The sequence below is a fragment of the Mustela nigripes genome, chromosome 10 (genome assembly GCF_022355385.1).
Source record: "Mustela nigripes isolate SB6536 chromosome 10, MUSNIG.SB6536, whole genome shotgun sequence".
Lineage (NCBI taxonomy): Eukaryota > Metazoa > Chordata > Mammalia > Carnivora > Mustelidae > Mustela > Mustela nigripes.
The window spans coordinates 6,559,584-6,582,525 of record NC_081566.1 but is presented as its reverse complement, the minus strand read 5'-3'; the positions used below and the strand labels follow the sequence as shown (position 1 = coordinate 6,582,525).

At 39.6% G+C, this 22,942-nt stretch overlaps 1 protein-coding gene across 6 annotated transcripts in view; it reads left to right on the top strand.

The window, feature by feature from the left end:
• RGS7 (regulator of G protein signaling 7) overlaps window positions 1–22,942 on the top strand; it is a 496,565-nt gene that overhangs the window by 305,477 nt on the left and 168,146 nt on the right. For 4 of the 6 annotated variants that reach the window (XM_059412493.1, XM_059412490.1, XM_059412491.1 and 1 more), the window contains exon 4: window positions 12,300–12,350. The exons of 1 other annotated variant lie outside the window; for it this stretch is intronic. In XM_059412493.1, the coding sequence (XP_059268476.1) occupies window positions 12,300–12,350 (51 nt within the window). Of the gene's footprint in view, window positions 1–12,299; window positions 12,351–12,883; window positions 12,902–22,942 lie in introns of those variants that run through there. One more of the 6 variants, XM_059412495.1, reaches the window with a different exon arrangement.

Here is a 22,942-nt window from a genome sequence, read left to right as displayed (position 1 = left end):
TTAAAAAATAATAAAAATACAAACACCAGAATGAAAGCAGATATTTGCAAGCTGTATCTCCAAGATTCTAGTATCTAGAATATGTAAAGAACTCTGAAAAATCAATAGTTCAAGAAACCAACCAATCCAATTAGAAAATAAACCAAGACATGAAAGAGACATTTTGACCAAAAATGATATACCTTCATCAAATGGGCATATGAAAACATGCCGGCATCATTAGCCATCAAGAAGATGCAAATTAAAATGACAGTGAGCTATTGCCATTGTCAGAACAGCTGTGGAAAGTAGACACTATGGAAAATTGTTTGGCCATTTCTTTACCAAAAACAAACAAACAAACAAACAAAAACACCTGCAGTTGCAGGTGTTTATCCCAGAGAAATAAAAAGATTTACACAAAAGTCTGCCCAGAAATGTGTATAGCTTCTGCATCTTTATCCGTAATACCCCAAACTGACAAATATGCCCTTCTACAGGTGGATGATTAAACTGGTCCACTCATACCAGAGTGTTAATACTCAGCAATAAAAAGGAATGAACTGTTGGTATTTGCAACAACTTGGGCAAATCTCCAGTGACATGCTGAGTAAGTGAAAAATTCACTATCGAAAAATTATGTACTGTATGATTCCATTTAAAAATACTCTTAAAATAACAAAGTTGCAGAAAGAGGGAATAGGTTCATGGTTGCCGGGGGTTAATAGCAATTGAGTGTGACTATAAAAGAGCATGGCAAGGGACACTTGTAGCGATGGAGATGTTCTGTATCTTCTCTGTATCGGTGTCACAATCCTGGTTGTGATATTGTAATATAGTTTTGCAATATGTTATCTTTTGGTGTAAGTTGTGTAAAGGATACATGAGATCTCTCTGTATTACTTCTTAAAACTGTGTGAATCTATAAATACCTAGAAATTAGAAGCTTAGTTAAGAAAAACTTAGGTATAAATCTAAACAGTGTGTGTAGAATATCCGTATGAGGAAAACGAATACTTAATGGAAGAAATCAAAAAAGAACTAAATAAATGAAAGGAGATTCCCCATTCATGGGTAGGAAGATTCAGTATTGCTGGGGTATCAGTTCTTCCCAACTGGATCTATAGATTCAGTGGAATCCCAATCAGAACCCCAGTGGATTAGTTCATGGTTATGAACAAACTGATTCTAAAATGTACATGGAGAGGTGAAAGATCCAAAGTAGCTGACATAACTTTGAAAGAGGAGAACAGATTTGGACGACTGACTTCCAGACTTACTATAAAGGTATAGTAACCAAGGCATTGTGGTATTGGTGAAGGAATAGACAAATATATCAGTGGAACAGAACAGAGGTCCCAGAAACAGATCCATGTAAATGTAGTCAGCTGATTCTTGCCAAAGGAGCAAAGGCAGTATGATGAGACAAAGACAGTCCTTAGCAATAGTGCTGGGACAACTGGATATCCACCTGCTAAAATGATAATAATAGTAAAAATAACAATAATAATAACTAGATACAGACCTTTTACCCTTCAGAAAAGTTAACTCAAAATAGATCACAGAACTTAAAAGCAAAATGCAAAACTATAAAGGTTCTAGAAGATACACAGGAGAAAACCTAGGTGACCTTTGGTATGGCAAGGACTTTTGAGATACAACACTAAAGCCATGATCCATTGAAGATATTATTGATAAGCTGGACATTATTAAAATTAAAGACTTCTGTTAAAGACAGTATCAAGAGAATGAGAAGATAAGACATAGCCTAGAAGAAAAATAGTAGCAGAAGACACATCTGATAAAGGACTGTTACCCAAAATATACAAAGAACTCTTAAACCTTAAATAGCCTGATTAAAAAATGAGCCAAAGACCTTAACAGATACTTCACCAAGGAAGATATACAAATGGCAAATAAGCATGTGAAATGCTATTCCACATTATATGCCATCAAAAAATGTAAATTAAAGCAAGATACCACTATACACCCACTAGAACAGCCAAAATCCAGAGCAGTGATAATACCGAATGCAGAACAATAATTCCCCCTGAAGTCCGGAACAGCATTTTCACAAGCCGAGAGAAGACTGAACGGCTTTTTGAAGGAACTGCTGTGTGTAGACAGGTTTTCTCCCCTGAAGTGTGTGTTCTTCTTCCCACGTGCTGTATAGTCAGTCTGTAGTGCGATCCTACCCCCAGTGTCTTGAACTTGGTAACTCCACATCTTGGACCTTGGTCAGTCGTGCTGTTAAATATTAAACACCAAAATTTTGGCGGTTCCTACATTAAAAAAAAAAAAAAGTCCATTGTTAGTGCAATGGTATATCTACCCAAATGCCCCATACTCACCTACTGTGCATGTATGACAGCAAGACCTTAACTATGAGAGAAAGGCAGAAACAGAGAGAGAAAAAATACCATTTGTATACCATGCAAAATGGTACAGCCACTTTGGAAAATGGATTGGTGATTTCTTACAAAACTAAACATGCACGTACCCTACAATCACGCAATTGCATTCCATTGTATTTACTCAAAGGAATTGTAAACTTACATCCCCACAAAATCTGCTCATAGATACTTTTAGCAACTTTAGTCATAGTTGCCAAACCTGGAACTTGTCCTTCATCTTAGGTAGCTCAGGCTTAGTCACCATAAACTGGATAGCTTATAGCAGCAGAAATTTATTTTTCATAGTTCTGGAGACTGGAAGTCCAAGATTGGGGTGCCAACCTGGTTGGGTTCTGGTAAGAGCCATCTTCCAGACTACCGACTGCCCACTTGTTCTGTCCTCACCTGACAGAGAGAAGATTAGGGAGTTCTCTTCCCTGTTCTTGTATTTACTCTTCCACTTAAGCTTTATTGAGGTGAAACAAAAATTGTATATATTTAAGGTATACAATGTGATTTTTGTTTAAGATTTTATTTATTTATTTGACAGAGAGAGAGAGATCACAAGTAGGCAGAGCAGCAGGCAGAGAGAGGGGGAAGGAAGCAGGCTCCCTGTGGAGCAGAGAGCCCAGTGCGGGGCTGGATCCCAGGACCCTGAGATCATGACCTGAGCCGAAGGCAGAAGCTTAACCCACTGAGCTACCCAGGTGCCCCCAATGTGATCTTTTGATATGTATAGACATTGTGAAATGATTATTGCAATCACGCTAGTTAACATATCTGTCCCCTCATATGGTGACATTCTATGTTGTGAGAACACTTCAGATATACTCTTGTAGCAAATTTCAGGTATACAAAACAGAACTATTAACTATAGTGGCCATGCTATATACTAGCTCTCCAGAATGAATCTGTAGTGTATAACTGAAACTTCGTGCCCTTTGGTCAATTTGTTTCCGTTCTCACACCTCCCAGCCTCTAGTCCCTAGCAGCTACCATTCTGTTCTCTGCTTTTCTGAGTCCCAACGTTTTTAGCTTGCACGTGTAAGCGAGGCCTTGCACTATTCGTATCTTTAGGTCTGGCTTATTTCACTTATTATAACGTTCTTCTGTGTCTTGCAAATAGCAGGATTTCCTTCTTTTTTTCTTTTTTCTTTCTTTCTTTTTTTTTTTGTTTGTTTGTTTGTTTAAAGGCTGAATACTATCCTATCATACCTCTTCTTTATTCCTCTATTAGTAGACACTTGGGTTGTTTTCGTGGTTTGCTTCTTGTGAGTGATGCTGCAGTGAATGTGGGAGGGAACATCTCTCTTTGCAGCACTGATTTTATTTCCTCTGGGTGTATAACCAGACAACGGATTGCTGGATCATATGGTAGTTTTATTTTTAATTTTTTGAGGAATCTCCATGCTGTTTTCCCTCTTGTCTGTACCAACTTACATTCCCATCGGCAGTGTAGAAGGGTTCCCTTTTCTCCACATCCTTGTTATAGTTTATTTATTCATTTTATAACAGCCATCCTAACAGTTGTGAGGTGATAATCTCATTGTGGTTCTGATTTGCATTTCTCTGATGACCGAGAAACTTTTCTTCTTATTTTTTAAAGATTTTATTAATTTAGAGAGAGAGAGAGAGAGAACAAGTGCACAGAAGGAGAGGGAAATGCAGACTTCCTGTTGAGCAGAAAGCCCATTCTCGGCAAGAGCCTTTTCATAATGCTTGCTGACCACCTGTATGTCTTCTTTCAAAAATTATCTGCTCTGGTCATTTGCTCATAATTTAGTTAAGTTGTTAACTTTTTTTTTCTGTTGAGATGAATGAGTCTTATATATTTTGGATATTAACCCCTTATGATGAGGTATATAGTTTGTAAATATTTTCTCCCAGGAAATAGATTATGTGTTCATTTTGTTTATTCTTTTCTTTGCTGCTCAGATGGTTTTCATTTTGATCTATTTCCACTTACTTATTTTTGCTTTCATTGCCTGAGCTTTTGGTATCACACACAGAAAATTATTGGCAGGGCTAATGTTGAGGAAGCTTTTCCCTGTGTTTTCTAAAAAGATCTTTATGGTTTCAGGTCATATATTCAAATCTTTAAGCCATTTTGAGTTGATATTCATGTATGGTATAATACAGGGGTCTAACTTCATTCTTTTGCATGTGACTCTCTAGTTTTCCAAGCATGGAAGAGATTATCTTTTCCCCATTGTGTTTCTTGGCACCCTCAAGCAATGTAATAATATTCAGTGCTAGGAAAGAAATGAGCTATCAAGCCATGAAAAGACATGAAAGAAATTCAAATGCATATTACTAACTGTAGAAGTCAATCTGTAAAGTCTACATATTGCATGATTCCAACTATATAGCATTCCAAAAAGTGCAAAACTTGGGAGACAATTAAGAGATCAGTAGTTGACGGAGGTTAGCGGAGACGGTGCGGTGAGGAGGATTTTCAGGGTGGTAAAGCTATTCGGTATGATACAAGGTGGTGGACGTGTGCCGTTATAAATTTATCTAAACCCACAGAATGTCAAACACCGAGAGTGAGTTATATAAACTGGGGACTCTGGGTGATAATGAAGGGTCGATGCAGGTTCATCAAATATAATAAATGTAGGGCTGGGGCGTTGATCCTAGGAAGGGCTATGCCTGTGCGAGAGCAGGAGGTGTATGGGAAATCTCTGCACTTTCTGTTCAATATCATGTGAACCTTAAACTTCTCTAGAACGTAGGTCTATTCTTAAAAAGTTTAATGATGCATCATGCTTTTGCTTGCTCGACTTTAAAATCGGTATATACGAGGAAATATACTAGCATTAGGAATAGAATTTTTAAAGTATACAAAACGTCCTGATCAGTGCAGATGTGAATGGGATGAAAAATATGTATATAACAATGTAAATAATTCCAATAAATTAGAAAAAGAGCAAACGTTAAAGTATTAAAATGATTAAAAAAATATGAAATTGCCAAAATGTAGTGTGGGCCTCAGTGTAATTACTTTTCAACTCTGAATGTATTAACTTCATTGACCAAATGTGGCAAAGTAGACGTGTTTAAGTATAAATATCGTTGACAACAGGACACATCTATTTATCTATATAGAACTATTCTTTTTTTTCAAAATGGAGGCTTTCTAGTTTAAAAGGTACTGTTCAAATTTAACTGTAGCTTATTAGAAGTTTGATTATTTTACAAGACATTCTTCATCCAAAGATACCAAGTGACTCTTAGTTTTATAGCATTGAAAGTATAAAGCTTGTTTCAGTAGCCATGATCGCTAAGGAATCTCAATAACTAGCTCAAAATACAGGAAGATTACAAAGTGTTAAGGAGCACTATATTCCGAGTTCGGTCTTTGAGAAATGCAGTTCAAATCCTGACTTGTAGGTCTTGAGACTCTATTGGGTACCGTGCTCAAGTCCTTGAGGATTTTACAACCTAGTGGTGTAGATACTATGTATTCAACATAGGAAGTGGATATGATATTGTCTTGAGTGGAGGAAGCTGTTCCAACTGGAATATACAGTGTCTATAAAAGCCCAGAGTATTAAGCATCAGGCTACGTATGGTTAAAGAAGTTCAGGTTGATTCTCTTCAAGTTATAAAATCCAGGAGGGGGAAGTGTGGGAGCCGAGGCTGAGAGGTAGAAAAAGGAGGTAAGCCAGGAAGGACCTTGTGTGCCATGCAAGTCCTCAGACTCTATCCAGGTGCCGAGAAGGTCTTTGCAAACTTCCATTAGGAGAGAGGCGTATTTGGATATGCATTTTGGATGGTTCATTCCTATTTTGGTTCTGGACATATTCATTTGTTGCACTTCTGAAAATTTACTATTGAAATCTGAAGTAGAGATTTTTCATGGAAATGTATGCGAAATACCCTATTCTGCAGGAAAAACTCAGGAAATGTCAATTTATTCTGACTTCCTGTGGCAGCTGAGACTGCACTAACAGAAAGTTTTATCAATCAGTACGTGTTTTCTCCATCTCATATGTCCGTCAGAGATACCATTAACAGCTAGACATGGCCTCTGTCTACTTTTAAGGGGTTTATGTTCTCAGAACAAGAATGATCTCAAATCTCTTCTTTATGCCTAGCAGCTTAATTAATTGATTAATCAATCAATCAATCAATCACTCATTTATGGTTGGTAAGTTCTAGTGTATTACCTAATGCAAAATTTATATTTGCACACTTAACACTTTTATTACTTATTGCATCTTTTGTGAGTCTAAAGAATTGTGAAATGAAAAAAATATAAAACTTTAAAAATGTTCTTCAGAAGGATCCCATATCCTCCGTTCCGAGGGAACATTGCAAGCTCATCCTTCTCTTGATTTTTCACAATGTTCTTTATCTCAATAAAGGCCACATCAAGGAACCACTTCTCCCTTCCGTGGCCTAATTCCACAGCGTTTCGCACAGGTCCCCACACCATCTCATACACAAGACAGGGGATGTTGCTCAGAACACCCTTTGGAAAAAATCTGCTCTGTTTGGTCAGTAATCTTCTTGATTCTGGGAGAGGGTGGGCGGCCGTCCTTAGGATCATCTCGATGTCCTTGTGTCTTTGGATTCTTGTCATCTTTGCTGTTTGCCATTTCTGCTGCCTTTCCTCTCAGCTTGTTAGGCTTTGAAGGGGCCCCAGAATCCTTGCTTTGTGTCTGAAGAAATCTTTTTATGGCTTATGGAACTTACACAACAAAGTTTAAAAATCCAGAGGGCGCCTGGGTGGCTCAGTGGGTTAAAGCCTCTGCCTTCGGCTCAGGTCATGATCCCAGGGTCCTGGGATCGAGCCCAGCACTGGGTTCTCTGCTCAGCGGGGAGCCTGCTTCCTCCTCTCTCTCTGCCTGCCTCTGCCTACTTGTGATCTCTGTCAAATAAATAAATAAAATCTTTAAAAGAAAAAAAGTTTAAAAATCCAGATAAATTGTCATGATCAAAATTAAAGATCTGCTCGGAAAAACAACCTAGGAGCTCTGCCTCAAGCAAAAAAAAAAAAAAAAAAAAAAAAAAAAAAGCCTATATATTTTCCTGAAAGAGAAATATTCAAAAGGTCAGTGCCTTTACCTCAGGAATATTTCAGCCTCTTCCGCTGATTAAGAGCTAAAGTTTTCACAAATGGCTTTAGCAGAACTTACAAAAAGAGATTATTTTGTAAAGGATATACACCAAAAGTATAACCATTCTGGTGGCTTACAAAGTCTTCCGATATCATAGGTACAAACATTTCACAGTATTTTCCTGTTTGTGAACCTGCAGTTGAGGGTTCGGTTGGCTGTGGCCGACACTTGTAGCTGAGAGTGTGTCCTCACCCGTAGGAGGAGCACAGCTGCCGTGGGAGTGATGCGGGCTCAGGACACAGGGTCTGGCTCCGCCGTGTCTCTTGGCAGCACAGCAGAGTGGGGGAGCCCTTTTGCACTCAGGTTTCGGTGAGAAATAATACTGGGGTCTAGACATCGTTCACTGCTTTGCTTTCATCATGGGTGGAGTGGTAAAGGGTTAGCACTGACCTGGGAAAATTATCACCGCGAAAGGTGATTATGAGCGACGAAAATTTTATGCCGGCCAAATATCCTTTGCATGATGGATACCATCTTTTTTTTTTTTTTAATTTATTTATTTGACTGAGAGAGATCACAAGTAGGCAGAGAGGCAGGCAGAGAGAGAGAGAGAGGAGGAAGCAGGCTCCCTGCCTGATGCGGGACTCGATCCCAGGACCCTGAGATCATGACCTGAGCCGAAGGCAGTGGCCTAACCCACTGAGCCACCCAGGCGACCTACCATCTTTTTGTAAAGTTTTTTCAAGAATGGTCTGGAGAGGGAACCTTGTTATCAATTCATACATTTCTTTAACGTCTTACTAATCTGCTTTTACATGTCAGACACTGGGCTGGGTGCTTGGGATCCAAAGAGCAATGACAGCCTCCTGCGGGGAGGGTGGGGTGAGTAGCTTCCTGGAGTCGGTACTGTGTGACCTGAACTGTCTGGACTGAGTTGGAATCGGCTGAAGGAAAAGGGATCGGGACGGAATAGTGTCAGCAAATCATCGAAGTCAGAAACAATGCAGCACGTGGGCAATGCTGAGCAGTGTGCCAGGAACTCCCTTGCCTGTTTGTTTGGCTGGTTTTCATTGTTCAAATCAGATTCCTGGGACTGCGCCATAATAAAACCTCTACTTCTTCTGCTAAGGAGAGGGAGCATGTAATTTTGTAACTGTGAGAGCTACAAGAGTAACCTCTAAGAATTCAAAGCAAGAGTGTAGATACTGCTCAGGGCTCAAGTTCCCAAAAGCTGTAGTCATACAGGTTTTTCTTTTATTTCTCGGGGTTTAAGATATTATTGCATTTCTCAACAAACTTCATGTTGTAGCTGTTCAAGAGCCCTTCTGCCATTTTTTTAAGATTTTGTTTATTTATTTGACAGACAGAGATCACAAGTAGGCAGAGAGGCAGGCAGAGAGAGAGGAGAAAGCAGGCTCCCTGCTGAGCAGAGAGCCCAATTCAGGGCTCGATCCCAGGACCCTGGGATCATGACCTGAGACGAAGCCAGAGGCTTTAACCCACTGAGCCACCCAAGCTCCCCAATTGCCGTTTTTTAAAGAAAAAAAAGAACACCAAAAAGCAAAAAAGACAACAAAAAATTCTCTATTTTACTGCAAAGCCCTCAGAAAAAAAGATGGATGGAAGTCTAAAATACTCCGGATGTGTACATTTACACAAATCTGTTCATCTATTCGTTAGACAAAGGCTGGGATGTTGCTGGAAATGTGCCTTTCTTTCCTACACCCTCCTGTCTGTAAGGCACCCCTTTTAAATCTGAATTGTCATTCTCAAGGTGCCTGCGATACCACATTTTTCTTTCAGTGTTCTGGTTCCATCCAGATGCTGACATTTTTCTCTCTCTGTGTCTGCCTCTCTCTGAGAGTTAAGGTCCTGTTCTCATGCATGCACGACAGGCGAATATGGTGGATTTGGGTATATATTTAACCATAAAGTCATTCATAATGTTCTAAGTTAAAACCATAAGGATACTGGGGTGACACACAACAATAAAACCGCTCTAAGAACATCTCCTAAGTGATATTGCCAGTGGTCCAGTCATCCCTTTCAGAGCTGCCCTAAGAACATGACCATAACAGAAGTGCTCAAATCGAGGCTAGGAAAGAAAGTTTCCTGTTTCCTGAGTTAAATGTAGTTTCAAATTAAGCTTCTTTGTATTTCTTTCTGCTCAGAAAAAAAAAAGAAGAAACCTTAAAAAAAAAAAAAAAAAAAACTTTCCCTAAAAGCATTTTTAAATCATTTTTCACACTAAGAGAAAATTATAGTCTTGGAACTAGTGTTTGGCTCTCTTCAAAAGAATGGAAAATTTCCAGCGGCTGCTCACATATGTTCCCCAAGTCGATGCTCAAATATGGAAAATGAGCAAGGTACCTGAAAATAGTGCGTGAGATTTGGGTACCTGGAATTCTGCAGGGGTCAAGTATCTGTACGTACCTAGTTGAAAAACTGAGTCCCCCTCCTATTTTTTATAGGGATGACAATGGTTCAAGATAAGTTAGGTTATAAGGCTGAACATAACACTGAGAAATATCTGTGTTCTTGTGAGCAGTCTCCCTCTCTGCCTTCCCTTACAGCTGCTTTAGGATCGAGGTGACTCCATCTTCGTCCACGGGATGAAGTTGTAATGGCAGTTGTAAAAGTAACCATTGTAAAAGAATCCAAGTGATTCAACACATGAAGTCATTTAAAAAATGCACACACATCTTATTTTTTTTATTTTTATTTTGAAAGATTTTTTATAGTAATCTTTACACCCAACATAGGGTTCAAACTCACCACCCCAAGATCAAGAGCTGCATGCTCTACTGACACAGCTGCCAGGTGCCCCAAGTTTATTCTGAAGATAGTTTTGAACTTTTCTGCAGGAAGCAGCAAGAATTATGTAGCCGCTGTGAATGTCAGTCATGGGCTGCGTCTCAGGCACGATGGAAGCCAGGTTCTGAGAGGTGGGAGTGGAATTTTAGGTCACACAAAATTTCATTCATGCAGCCCTGATGAGGCTTACTATACATGCACAACTATTTTCATATGTATTTTTGGCTGTTTTTTGTTGAAATGAGTGATGCTGAAAACCAAATTTAAGTAGAGGAATATTTCGGGTAAATCAAGGCCTCTTCATGATTCTCCCATTCTGCTCATATTTTCACCGTTCTTTCCATCCGCGTTGCATCCTGATCCTGCCCTGGGAACCTTGAGTTCTCCTCCTGGTCTCCCACTGGCCACCCCCATGCCTAACTAGTCATAAAGTCCTGAAGCAAGACTCTCATTTTGCTTTAATTCACTTGTACATGGAACTGGTTCAGTAATTTTCCTTTCAATCATGGATCTCAACCAGTGGAAATGCTGGCTTCCCTGCTTTCTCTCTGACCGGCCCAAGGCACTCCCGCATGCATTGCCAATCGAATTCCTTGAACTTGTTTTGATAAGGTCGTTCTTCTGTTTAAAACAAAACACAGCAGAACGTTCCATGTCTCCCTTCCTCTGCCCGATTTATAGGAAAAAATTTTAGTTCTTTCTCCTGGAATTCAAGATGTGCTGAACACACTGTGAACGCTCTTATTAGTGTCCCAGTCCTGTTATTCCCCGCACGGGGTGTGAAGAAAGAATGCAGTCATTTCTTGCTGCCTACTGGCCCCCTTTTAACTTTGACATGGGCCTTCAGTAACTACATTTTGTATTTTTCATATATCCAAATCTAGCTCAAACATTATATTTTCCGCAGACCCTGCTTCCCGTATTCTGTATGAAGTGAAAACCTATATTTGCTCATTTTTTTTCATCACACATTATCAAACACTTGCTTTTTTCCAAATGCAGAAAGATGAATATGACGCCTCACTTGGTACTCAAGGACTTTATTCAGATAAACAGTTGCAACATTCTCTTATCTGTGCCACCATACAGGACTACACAGATAACATTTCACTTTCACTGGAGGTTACTTAAACTCAGTGGACAGAAATGAGGGTCAAGGAAAGTTCTATTGTGTAAATGAATCTTGAGTGTCTTGAAAATAGTGGTAAGACATTTCGGTCAAAGAGAATAGTCCTGTAAAGACACGGAGACTTGAAACACAGAGGAGTTTTCAAAAGCTAAGAAAAAATCTGGTTTGGCTTGAGAGTAGATAAAAGGACCATCTTACAAAGTACTGGTGGTCCCATGCTAAGAACTCTGCTTCACACATAGTGGACACTCAATAAGCAATCATCCAGTGAACAGATGAATGAATCGTTTTGTCCAGTACCAGCATTTTACACCTTCGTGTTTAAATATTTCGTGTTAAATAGTTTACTAGTTTACACCTGGGCGCCTCTTCACATTTGCAAGATGGATGGACCTCCACGGGGATATTACACGGAGTGACATAAGTCAGACAAAGGAAGACAAATGCTGTAGGAGTTCACTAATATGTGGAATCCTGAAACAAAGCAGAAAGAGACTCAGAGTAATACATGCAGAGAACCAACTGGTGATGATTGCCAGAGGAGAGAGCAGAGGAGGGATGGCAGAATGGCCGAAGGGGAGTGGAAGAGACAGACTTCCGGTTACACCATTAATAAGTCATGGGGAAGAATGGGATACAGGGGGTTGTAGTCAGTGGAATTATCATGGTGTCGGATGGGGACAGGTGGAGCCACACCCATGACACGCGGACTTGCTGAGTCACTGTATTGTACGCCTGAAACTGGGGTAGCCTCGTGTGTCAACTGTACTTTGATTTTAAAAAAAAAAAAAAGATCTATGCGAAAACGTAAAACAAACTTTCCTACTAATATGAGTGCCAAAAGTTGAGCGTTCTTAAAGTTAACATGTATAAACAAATGTTCACAAGTATTTGTGTTTTTCTTTTTTCTTTTTCTAGGGTCAGACATTGTTCAGTGGTTAATAAAGAACTTAACTATAGAAGATCCAGGTAAATAAATCATTTTCCCATTGATAGAATTATTTTCTTTGTGATAGAAATATGTTTTTCTTAGGGATGATATGGCAAGCAAGCAAATCTTAAAGATGACCGTTATATTTAAAGTATGCTTTCTGTATCTATACAAATGTTACAGTAGTCAACAAAATGTAACTGAAATTTACTTAGTAGGTTGTAACAATTTTTCCCATATTTAATGCTCCACTTCATAACATTTGATTCAGGTGATTGACAACTATAGACGGGGTAAATGATGTATGTGTTCATAAATAATTACAGATATATAGCCAGTGATTATAAAGTAATGAGATTTCCCTTTATAAAACACATAAAGGTAAAGCTCATTAATTTATAATTTTCCCTAACTCTGTTTTTGCATGAGGTTTGAAAACAATGTTATTTGTGATTTTTATTCCTTTGATCATGCCTTCATGATTTTTTTTTTAATGCTCTTATGTAAGTCATGGAGCCATTCAGTGCGGTGAACATTATGTCTGCTCTACTTGGCTAAGCTAAGTAGAACTTAACTATAGAAGATCCAGGTAAATAAATCATTTTCCCATTGATAGAATTATCAATTATCCCAGAGTTTGGGAACAGTTTCTACCAGCCCCCCCTTGTACATTGCCTAGAACAAATTCCTACACATGGAAGGCATTTAATGACTTTTTTTAAATGTCACATAAAATCTTTCACATGAGAAACCAACTTACATCCCTCAAGTGAAAATGAGATGTATTTTGTTTAGAGAAGATGTGAGGGAAACAAACAAAAAGCTTATGAAAATTGGTGTTACAGTGACCAAGAATGACACAGTAGTGAACAGTGACAATACACCAACCACTATACACAGCAAACCATCGCTTCAACTAGAAAAGAATTCAGCACGGGTTTCGTTCTTGCCCCGGTGGTTACCACCTTAGAATGGTTGAGAAATAACATGGAATGGCAGAGGTTTCGTTTTTCTTCATCTGAGCTAACTTTATAAAGCCACGTTATCAGAAAGTGTAGCTATAATTTGACACATAAATGCCTTTGCCTACCCCCTGCTCATTTGTACATGAGCGCTTAGAATACCTCTCCCAGCAGGTTAAAAAGGATTAAACCAAGTCAAGATGAAGCACCTGTTGCCCGCATCATATTTGTTACTAAGTGAAAAGAGCAGATGATTCCTGGGGCCGGAGTCACAGTCTTACAAGATTTACATTCTAGTCTCAACTCAGGCTCACTTCACATACTGGAGCACCAGACAAAAGCCTCCAATGCTTGCTTTATTTATTTATTTATTTATTTATTAAAAGAAAAGGAAAGAAAGAAAGAAAACAGATTGTCAGAGTCATGGACAACCAAGAAACTACTGTTTTACTAAAAATTTTCTTGCTCAGAGAGTGAAGTGGATTCAAGAGTATTTCTTGTGAGTTAAGACCAGCAGGGTTCTTTAGTGATCGTCTGGGAAGCAGGGAAAAGGTACATGATAAGCTAATTAGAAGCATCGTTTATAATTTGCAAGACTCATGGTTGGTTGGTGGGTTGCTTTGAATGAACTAGCTCAACCTCTGCAGAGTAAGCAGCTAGATTTTGAGAAAAGTGGGAAGCTTTGATGACTATTCTAATGATATAACAGATTTGCACACAGAAATGCATGTCTGGCCGCATGATTCTGATGAAATACAGTTAGGAACATAACTGAGATCGTGAAAGTAACTGATGACTGTGTGTATGAAATTGGTCATAGCATTTTGGAACTGCTCATAAAGAGAGACCAGATAGTTCTTAGAGCAAGAGGCTTCATTTCAACCATATACATTTTCTGAAATTTTTAAAATGAGAAAGAATGAAATAAGCCTCATGCCAGGCTTCTGTGTGGGTGTCAAGTGTTTGCTTGAAGACCTCTCGGGGTCATGGGAAGTTCCAGATGTCAGTCATTTGTTAAAAGAGGATTTTGTGACAAGTTGGAAAAAGACACCAATGCCTGGGGATAGGAGCAGATTCTGATGGTCCATCTGGGAAAATGGGGAGAAAGTGGCATGGTCTTCAGGGTCTTTGTAAGACCAATGAGTCCACATTATTTGTACACTTAGTGTTCAATATTGTGTTAATGAATAGTTAATACCTTTCCATTTCTATCATAATATTTTAGTGCACATCTGGCTGAATGTTTTACTAGAGATTTTGGTACTATTCGACAAATTGTCATGTTCTTTTTTTTTTTTTTTTAAGATTTTATTTATTTATTGGATAGAGAGAGAAATCACAAGTAGGCAGAGGCAGGCAGAGAAAGAGGAGGAAGCAGGCTCCCTGTTGAGCAGAGAGCCCGATGCGGGGCTCAATCCCAGCACCCTGGGATCATGACCTGAGCCAAAGGCAGAGGCTTTAACCCACTGAGCCACCCAGGAGCCCCAAATTGTCATGTTCTATCATTCTTTTAAAATAAAGCTGTATCTAGACTTTTAATTAGAATTTAGGATTATTTTTGTTATGTTCATGTACATTCATATCACTGTAGTACACATGCAGGGTTCATCCGAAAGTTTTGTTTTCATCTACCTCTTGGATCCATTTTTACCGTATTTTTTCTAGAAGTTTATTTCTTCCTTGATTTCTTCATACCTTTATTCATTTAATACATATTTTCTGAATTCTTACCATGGGCTAGGCACTGGGAACATGGGAAGAAATTCCCTCCCTGATTGACTTATCTTTGGCTTCTAGGGTGTCATACTCATGGCTTTTGTTCCTTGTCAAGACCCACATGGTCTTCTGCGCCAGGTCTCTGCTCCTAGCTAATCTATCAATGTTGGAATGTCCAAGTTTCTGTCCTAGGTACTTTTCTTTTCTCCATATACACACTGGTGCTCAGTGGCACCATGTGGGGGACTTGGCAGATTTGTAGCTTTCATGCTGAGCTCTCCTGGTGTTCTGTGCTACTCTATCTGCATATGTGCATATGCGGCCTCTCTCAGGGGCCAGTCTGAGCATCACCAAAATAGAACCCTGATTTGTCCCCTCTTAAACCTGCTCCTGCTGCCTTCCCAGACCAGTTACAGACATCCCTCTTCTATCTGAGAATATCCTGTGTCTTTTCATTTGTTCAAGGTTGCTTTTTGGTTTCTTTCAGGAGTGTTTTATAGGTTTTGCATGTTTCCTATTAAGTATGTTCCTAGTTATTTTACTTTGTGTTACTAATATATGTAGGTTCTTTTCTTTACTTATTTCTACTAACTGGTTATTTGTACGTATGAATATTATTGATTTATGTATGCTAGTTTTCTATGGCACCACTTTACCAAATATTATTTTTGTTAGTATTTTTAACTAATTTACTGTGAGGCTGGAATATTTCTTCCAGCAGTTTCTTGGGATTGGATGTATTTGCTCAATTCCCGAGCCCCTGTGTATCTGACATTAACTTCTGTTGCCTGTGTGTGTGTTGACAGCTTAACTAGATACAATGTAGGTGAGATAAACTTTTTTCTTTAAAACGCTGTGGATATTAATTCATTGCTTTCATACATTCACTATGGCAAAATCTGAAAACTAATTTTTCATATATATGTAAAATTTATATATATATATATATATATAATTTTCATATATATGTACATATCTATATGCATGTGTGTGTTTTTTCCCCTGCCTAGATTTCTGTGATGTCTTCCCTATCTTTGAAATTCAAAACATAAGTATACAATTGCTAGGGGGTTGTTGGTTGGTTGGTTGGTATTATTTGTATGATCTGGTAGATCATTAACTCTGCTGATTCAGGTTTACTTAAGTTGAAAAAAAATTTATCTTATTCTATTACTTTGATTTCATTTCTTCATATCTAACATGCATATAATAATGATGCCCAGTACTTAGTGCTTTCCTGAAAATTAAAGAATTAATGTGTATAAAGCAGCTACTGCTAAAAAAAAAGGTAATCAAGTATTTATTACTATACTTATTACACAATAATTGCTCAAAAACATTAATAAGTATAGTTGGCCTTATATTTGTTTTTGTTATTATGTCTAATCACTCTCCTGTTTATTTATTCTGGTTTATTCGTTTGAAACAGCATTTACTGAAACAGCATTTCCTAGGATGTTTTATTCCGTCTTACAGCTAATTATCATTCATCACTTTCTTCTTTTTTGTGCTTGTCTTAGTGCTTTCCCTGCCTTCTCCCTCTGGGTAAACTTGTCCACTTTGCACATTATAGCATTCATTTTTTTTTTTTTCCTCCACTGGCCAGTCAGCTCTTTATTGCTGGTCATGGAGAGTAAGTCTTTCGCATCTCGAGCTTTCTTCATTCTCTCCGGTTCTGTACTTCCCCCTGCCCTTTGGCACGCCCCTGCTTGTCACAGCCTGCTGTCCCGTGAGTCATCTCTCATCCCTTCTTTCGCTACATCAGTGTCATTCACTTTCACTGTTTTAATTGCACGTGGAAGAGACTGTTGTTACGTTTGCTTCATGCCATTTCATGTCTTAGAAATGTCCGTGGGTTTGTTTTACAAATTGTTTTCCCACCTCTTCTCCTCAAACATAAAGAACTCCTCCCAGGACGGATGTTTGCCTGTTGGCAGGGCGGTTGGGTTGTCTTCCATGACTCAGTGCCACAGTTCCCCTTCTTCGCAGCAGGAGCTGCAGGGCTGGTGGTACTAGTTTGCATTAGCAGGTTAGCTCTAGTTCTTAGTTAGACGGAGCATAGTGAGAAGGAGAGGAGCGGGGAGCGATCCCAGCCCCAGGACCTCTTCGTGGTGCCTTCGTGGTGCCTTACTGTCTCTGACGGTGATGGGCCCTTTCCATGCGCCACACTCGCACCCTGCAGTCTGCTTTGTCAGTTCCCAGCTGCCTGCACGCTGGGGGCACGCCAGACCTCCGTGCTGTGTGCTCGGCACGTGGTGGAGAGACTCTGCTGTTCGGTGCCTCCAATGAACAGCCTCCAAAGTCATGTGCTTCCTTCTCTTCTGTGTTCGGACCTTTCCACCGCAGTCATCTTCCAAAGTCTTCTCAACCTAGTACCATGGTGCTTTCCTAGGACAGTTTTGCAATCTGGTCCAAAAGATAGTATAGTGTTAGACTTTGGGGCATGTGTTTTGGCATCCTTCCCGAAATTTTTTTTAAAGATTTTATTTATTTATTTGACAGAAAGAGAGATCACAAGCAGGCAAAGAGGCAGGCAGAGAGAGAGGGGTGAGCAGGCTCCCTCTGAGCAGAGAGCCTGATGCAGGGCTCGATCCCAGGGCCCTGAGATCATGACCCGAGCTGAAGGCAGAGGCTTAACCCACTGAACCACCAGGCACCTCCCTTCCCTAATTTTTAATGCTGAATGCAGGTTTCTGGGTTTTTGTGCATAATTAGTTGCTATTGATGATTATTTAGTTATTAAAAACTTCGCTTATGTTGTTGTAGTGCAAAGAGTTAATTTTTTAATACCTTTCAACTCTATTACTGAGAACATAGAATATTTATGAAAATACAAAGCACAGAATAAATTGCATTAGTCTCAGAGTTAGAGCCTAGCTGATGGAATAAAGTAGCACTTTGTCATTTTAGAGAGGAAAATTGATGTACGTCAGCTGTTGGTTGGGGCAGGGGAGGGAGATGAAGAATTTAGCCCTCGGTGCATCTCTGTCCACATTGGCACCCATTGGGAAGCATGATGTCTACCACCATGTCTTCGGCTGGTCCACTCCACTGGTTTTGTGTTTTTTTGTTCCCATTGACAGGGCCTCTTCCTGTCTGTTTACAATCTTTGCTTCCGCCAAGGTCAGTCTGGGTGCCTACGAAGTGATTCTTCCTCACAGCGGGAATGTGTGCTGTGCTTCCCAATGACCTATGGTGTTTTTCTCTTACTCTTAGTTACGTAAGAATATTCTGCTGCTCTCCCAGCATTCGGAGGCATGAGATTCTTTCAGGAAACCCAAGCCCTTTCTGCCTGGACATATACCACATAGTCTTTGCAGCATGATCCTTCTGGATTACCTGGTCTCTATGTGGGAAACAAGGATGCAATACCTTTCGCTGGTTTTTTCCCCTTGCTTGAAACGGTATTCCACCATATCAATTAGCTTTTGCTGTGTAAACTTGGTGGCTTAAAATAAACAGCTGTTTTATTTAGCTCATAATTCTGGGAGTTTGCTATGTTGATTTCTGCCGGGCTTTCTTCTGGATTGTAGCCAGGTGCTTGGGTTGGACAGTCTAGGATTTGAGGGGATATTTGGTGCTTGGTGGGTTGTCAATTAGTGCGTCTCAGTCTCTCATCCTTCAGACTGCTAGGAATGGATTCTTACTAGAGTAGTTCAGAGTTCCAACCACAACACAAACTTCTATTCTGCCAAGGCAAGCACCATGGCCAAGTTCAGAGCCACTGTAGGGAAGGGCTGTCCAAGAGTATAGGTGCGGAGAGGTATGTGAACAAATTTGGGCAGTGACTGCGAAAATCTTCCTCATCTCTATTTGTTCCGTCTTTCAGATCTGCCTTTCTGTGGTATGGACTGTTAGCTTTTGGCTTGCATTTGCAAAATTTATCCTCCAGGACTTAGTTATCTTTTATTAGTGAACATGCTTTGTGTCTAATATCATGTCATTAATTATGGATGATACTTTGAGATGGTTTATCAAAAGACAAAGCTTTGGTGAAGGTTGGCACCCTTTACCAAATGCCTGGCGGACATGAGTAACTTCTTGACGTCGCCCTGCTCATCTGTGATCCCTGTTGCCTCTCCCTGGAAGAGCTACCCTTGCCAAGCTCTAGAAGAACTGCTGACTGAGGTAGGGACTTCCTTGAGAGCCTCAGTCTGATGAATGCCGGGCGTTGAAATGAGCCCCACTGTGACCCCTGGATGGTTGAAGAACATGAATATCTCTGTGTTCTCTGAGAAGTACCCTGCTGGTCCCACCTTTCTCTTTCTCTCTGTTCACCCACACTCCTTGGGATCCCAGTGTTCCTGGAGAGGCTTCCTGGCATTGATGTTGAGTCGTGGGCTTTGCAGACGTACTCAAGCTTGCATTTTGATTCAGGCACTTACTGGCTGTGGAGACTGGGCAGCTCAGTTAACTTCTCTCTCTCTCTTTCTCTCTCTCTCTCTCTCTCTTTTTCTTCATCAGCAAAATGTTTTTAATACAATGTCTTGTGAAGCTTAAATGAGTCAGCATTCAAGTGTGCCCAAATCTTGATTTTATTTTTAAATAGGCCAGATTCTTTTAAAACTCTGAGCATTTGCAAGCACAGTTAGCTGAACTGAACTCTTTAAAATGCTTGCAATTTTTATACGAGCCTTCCAATGCAAACCCTTCTGTGAGGACTTCTCTCCATAACTCAGCTCCCAATTGCTTTTCTTGACCATTAATTATTTACATTTCCTACTACTCAGTTTGTTGCTTAATTTTATCATTTATTTCACATGTTGGTCTTACTGCTTTAGTCAAATCTAAACAACGTAATGGCAGAGGACACACATCTTCTCTAGTCATTGACTAAAGTACCAAGTTCAGTCAGTTCTCAACACTTCCTCAATTTTTACGAATGAGACTCCATTGAAGTGATATTAAGATGACTCAGTGTGTGTTCTTCTAAATAGTTGGGGAAGAGTCAAGAGAAAGAAGTTTATCTAAACCATACCCATGAAAGAAATGATTTAAAATGCAGATAGAAGAATAAGATTAAGAATAAATATGGATTTATCCAGAATAAAAGCTTAATGCTCAATAGTTGCAAAATTTCTTCCTCCTGAAGTATTGTCTACTGTAAAAATATCTGGAAAATTGAGATTCAGACAAAACAACCAGATGTTTTGCTTACATATCATTTAACTGGATGGAGTATCTTAATTGCCCCTGAATTAATTAAATCAACTCATTATGTTTACCCTTAGAGTCTGTCATTTACCTCCCAACCCTCCGTAAGTCCTCTAGAGAAAATGATCAAAATTCTGTTTATGAATTAATGAAACTCTGTTACAAATAGCCTTTGTATCCCATGGTTTTGGTTGGCTTGCCAGAGGAATTAGCCCAAGGAATGTGAGGATGTATCAGAATCGAGAAAGTATAGAATGCATCCATTATCCTTGATAATGTTTTGTACCTGCAAAGTATTTCATGCTATTCCAAATCATTTTAAATAGATTATCTTATTTGATTACTCCAACAAATCTTGAAGTAGTCATGCAGACATCGCATTTCACAATTGGTAAGTCAGCTGAGAAAAGCACGAATATCCAAAATCACGCAAAAACCTATGCAATGAAATAGAACCTTGGTCTCCCAATCTATAGCCCGTGTGTCTTCTCCTTTGGCACAACTATTTCAGGCTGAGATTCTACTTTTCCTTAAGTGGTTGACAACCATGAGAGGCACATGGATCCACCCAACCGCATGGTCCTTTACATTGTATCTTTTGGACTGAGGTAATTAATTTTCATAGATTTGGTGTTCTATTTAGCTACTGCATCCTGGGCATACCCTTTGTTAGAGCCATTGTCTACGTATTCCAATGCATGTCTATTACAGTCAAAGTAAAAAGGCATCTTTTCCATATGCTCTTCATATTGTTCAGACAACAATTTTGCTTGGCTAGCAGGAGGACAGAAATATTTAAAACACTCTTCTAATTAATCTAGACTCTTGTGTTAAAAAAAAAAAGCTTATAAAAATACCCATTTTACTGTCCATTCTGCATTCCATTGTCCATTCGCTGTGAAAGAAATAAAGCAACTCCTTGGTTATTTCTTGTTCAGATGCTCATGAACCATGCATTACAGGAAAGCGTTCTGGGTTTCTAAGACATTGTTTAACATTGTGGTGATGACATGCAAGAAATCATAGGTCAGAGCCATCACATACACCTCTCACAAGATGGGTCCTTTTGATCTAGCTCAAGATAATGGATATTACCTAAGCATACATCTTTTCAAATGTGCACTTTCTGTTATAAATAATGCTTCAAGAAAACATGAATAAATTCCTCCTATCCTTGGACACCTGCTCCCAACCCATGTCTCTACTACTGCAGCCAAAGCTTCATAGCTATGAACATGAGGAGTATGCTCACTGCTCTAATTATTTTCATGTGGGATGAGCAGAGCTATGGGTTTTTTTTTTTTTATGTATTCATTTCAGTGTGTTATTAGCTGAGCAGTAATTCCTTTCTGCATATATTCCATTAGCATCCACCTTTAAAAAATTATGGTACCTTGTACATTTAATATCATCAGGAGCATTTCCCGTGGTGACCACTGACCCTTGAGAGTACTGCACCAAGGCGGAAAGTGAGGTCGTCTGCAGGTGTTTGCTCCGTGTCTCGCATTCAGAGGAATCAGTGCCAGTGACTAACGCCCAGTCACATCCAGCCGTTGAGATCAACTCTCATTTAGCTTATTATCGAGCCATCCCCCTTTATCCATTTATGTGTCGATGTATGTATGTTCTGCATTTGCATTTAAATTCTCTACTTCGTAATGGAACCTGAGACTGCTCGTATCATGGGGCTGATGTAACTCTACAGTTGCTCTACACAGTTAAAACTCAAAGCCCAAAATACACTGAGGAGTCTTCATAAAGTCCACAAATATGAGTTTTCCTTACCAGAATAGCAGTTGTCATTCCCGGTACGTCTGCTATGGTTTCAGCCACCAACAGGCCATTTCCTGCTAATGGAAGCCTCTTCTGCTAGGGCTTCTGGCCGCCTTCATATTTCCTCTTCCATGACTTTGTTGCAAATAACAATGAAAAAGACCTATAACACATGACCATTAGTTCATTGGTTCCCTCCGGGGGCCGTGCTGGATGTTCACTTCTCTGAAGGAGATGAGAGAGCTCATGTGTACTGAATCCCAACAGTGAGCCAACACCATGTTGAGAACTTGATATGCATTATTAGTGTTAAAGAAAAAAGGGCAAGAAACTCCATGAAGCAGGTGACCTATCAGAAAACTAAGTTTCAGACCATGAAGCTACCAGGAAGGAACCAGTATTCTAATCCAGGTACACTGATTTCAAAACAGTAACATGTTCACATCCAGAGAAGTATCAATTTCACTTTACAGCTGAGGTCCCTAAGGCTTAGAGCAGAGCTGAGAGGTTGAGTGGGGATTCAGCCCTGATGTATGTCAGACATGATGCCAACACATGCGCTCGTTAGAGATGCGCTAGCTGTCGTCTCTCTCTGCCACTTCCCTCTTTCGGTTTGTACTGGCTCGCACGTGCACCTATAAATGCCAGCTCCAGAGTTTTATCATCTTTCCCATTTTTACCTGATTGGCAGATTTTTTTTATGTGCCACTTATTAGAGTTGCCAACAATTAAGGAAAGTGCTGAAAACAGCTGGGAATATAATTAGAATTGCTGTCTTTTTGCTTGTAAAAGTTGAGCAAGTAAAATGATGCCAGACTTCAATGTACTTTTTTTTTTTTTTTTTTAATTAACAGATAATGTACTTGCTTCAGGGATACAGGTCTGTGAACCGTCGGGCTTACACAATTCACATTACTCACCATAGCACATACCCTCCTCAATGCCCCTCACCCAGACACCCCATCCTCCTCATCCCTCTCCCCTCCAGCAGTCCTCAGCTTGTTTCCTGAGATTAAGAGTCTCTT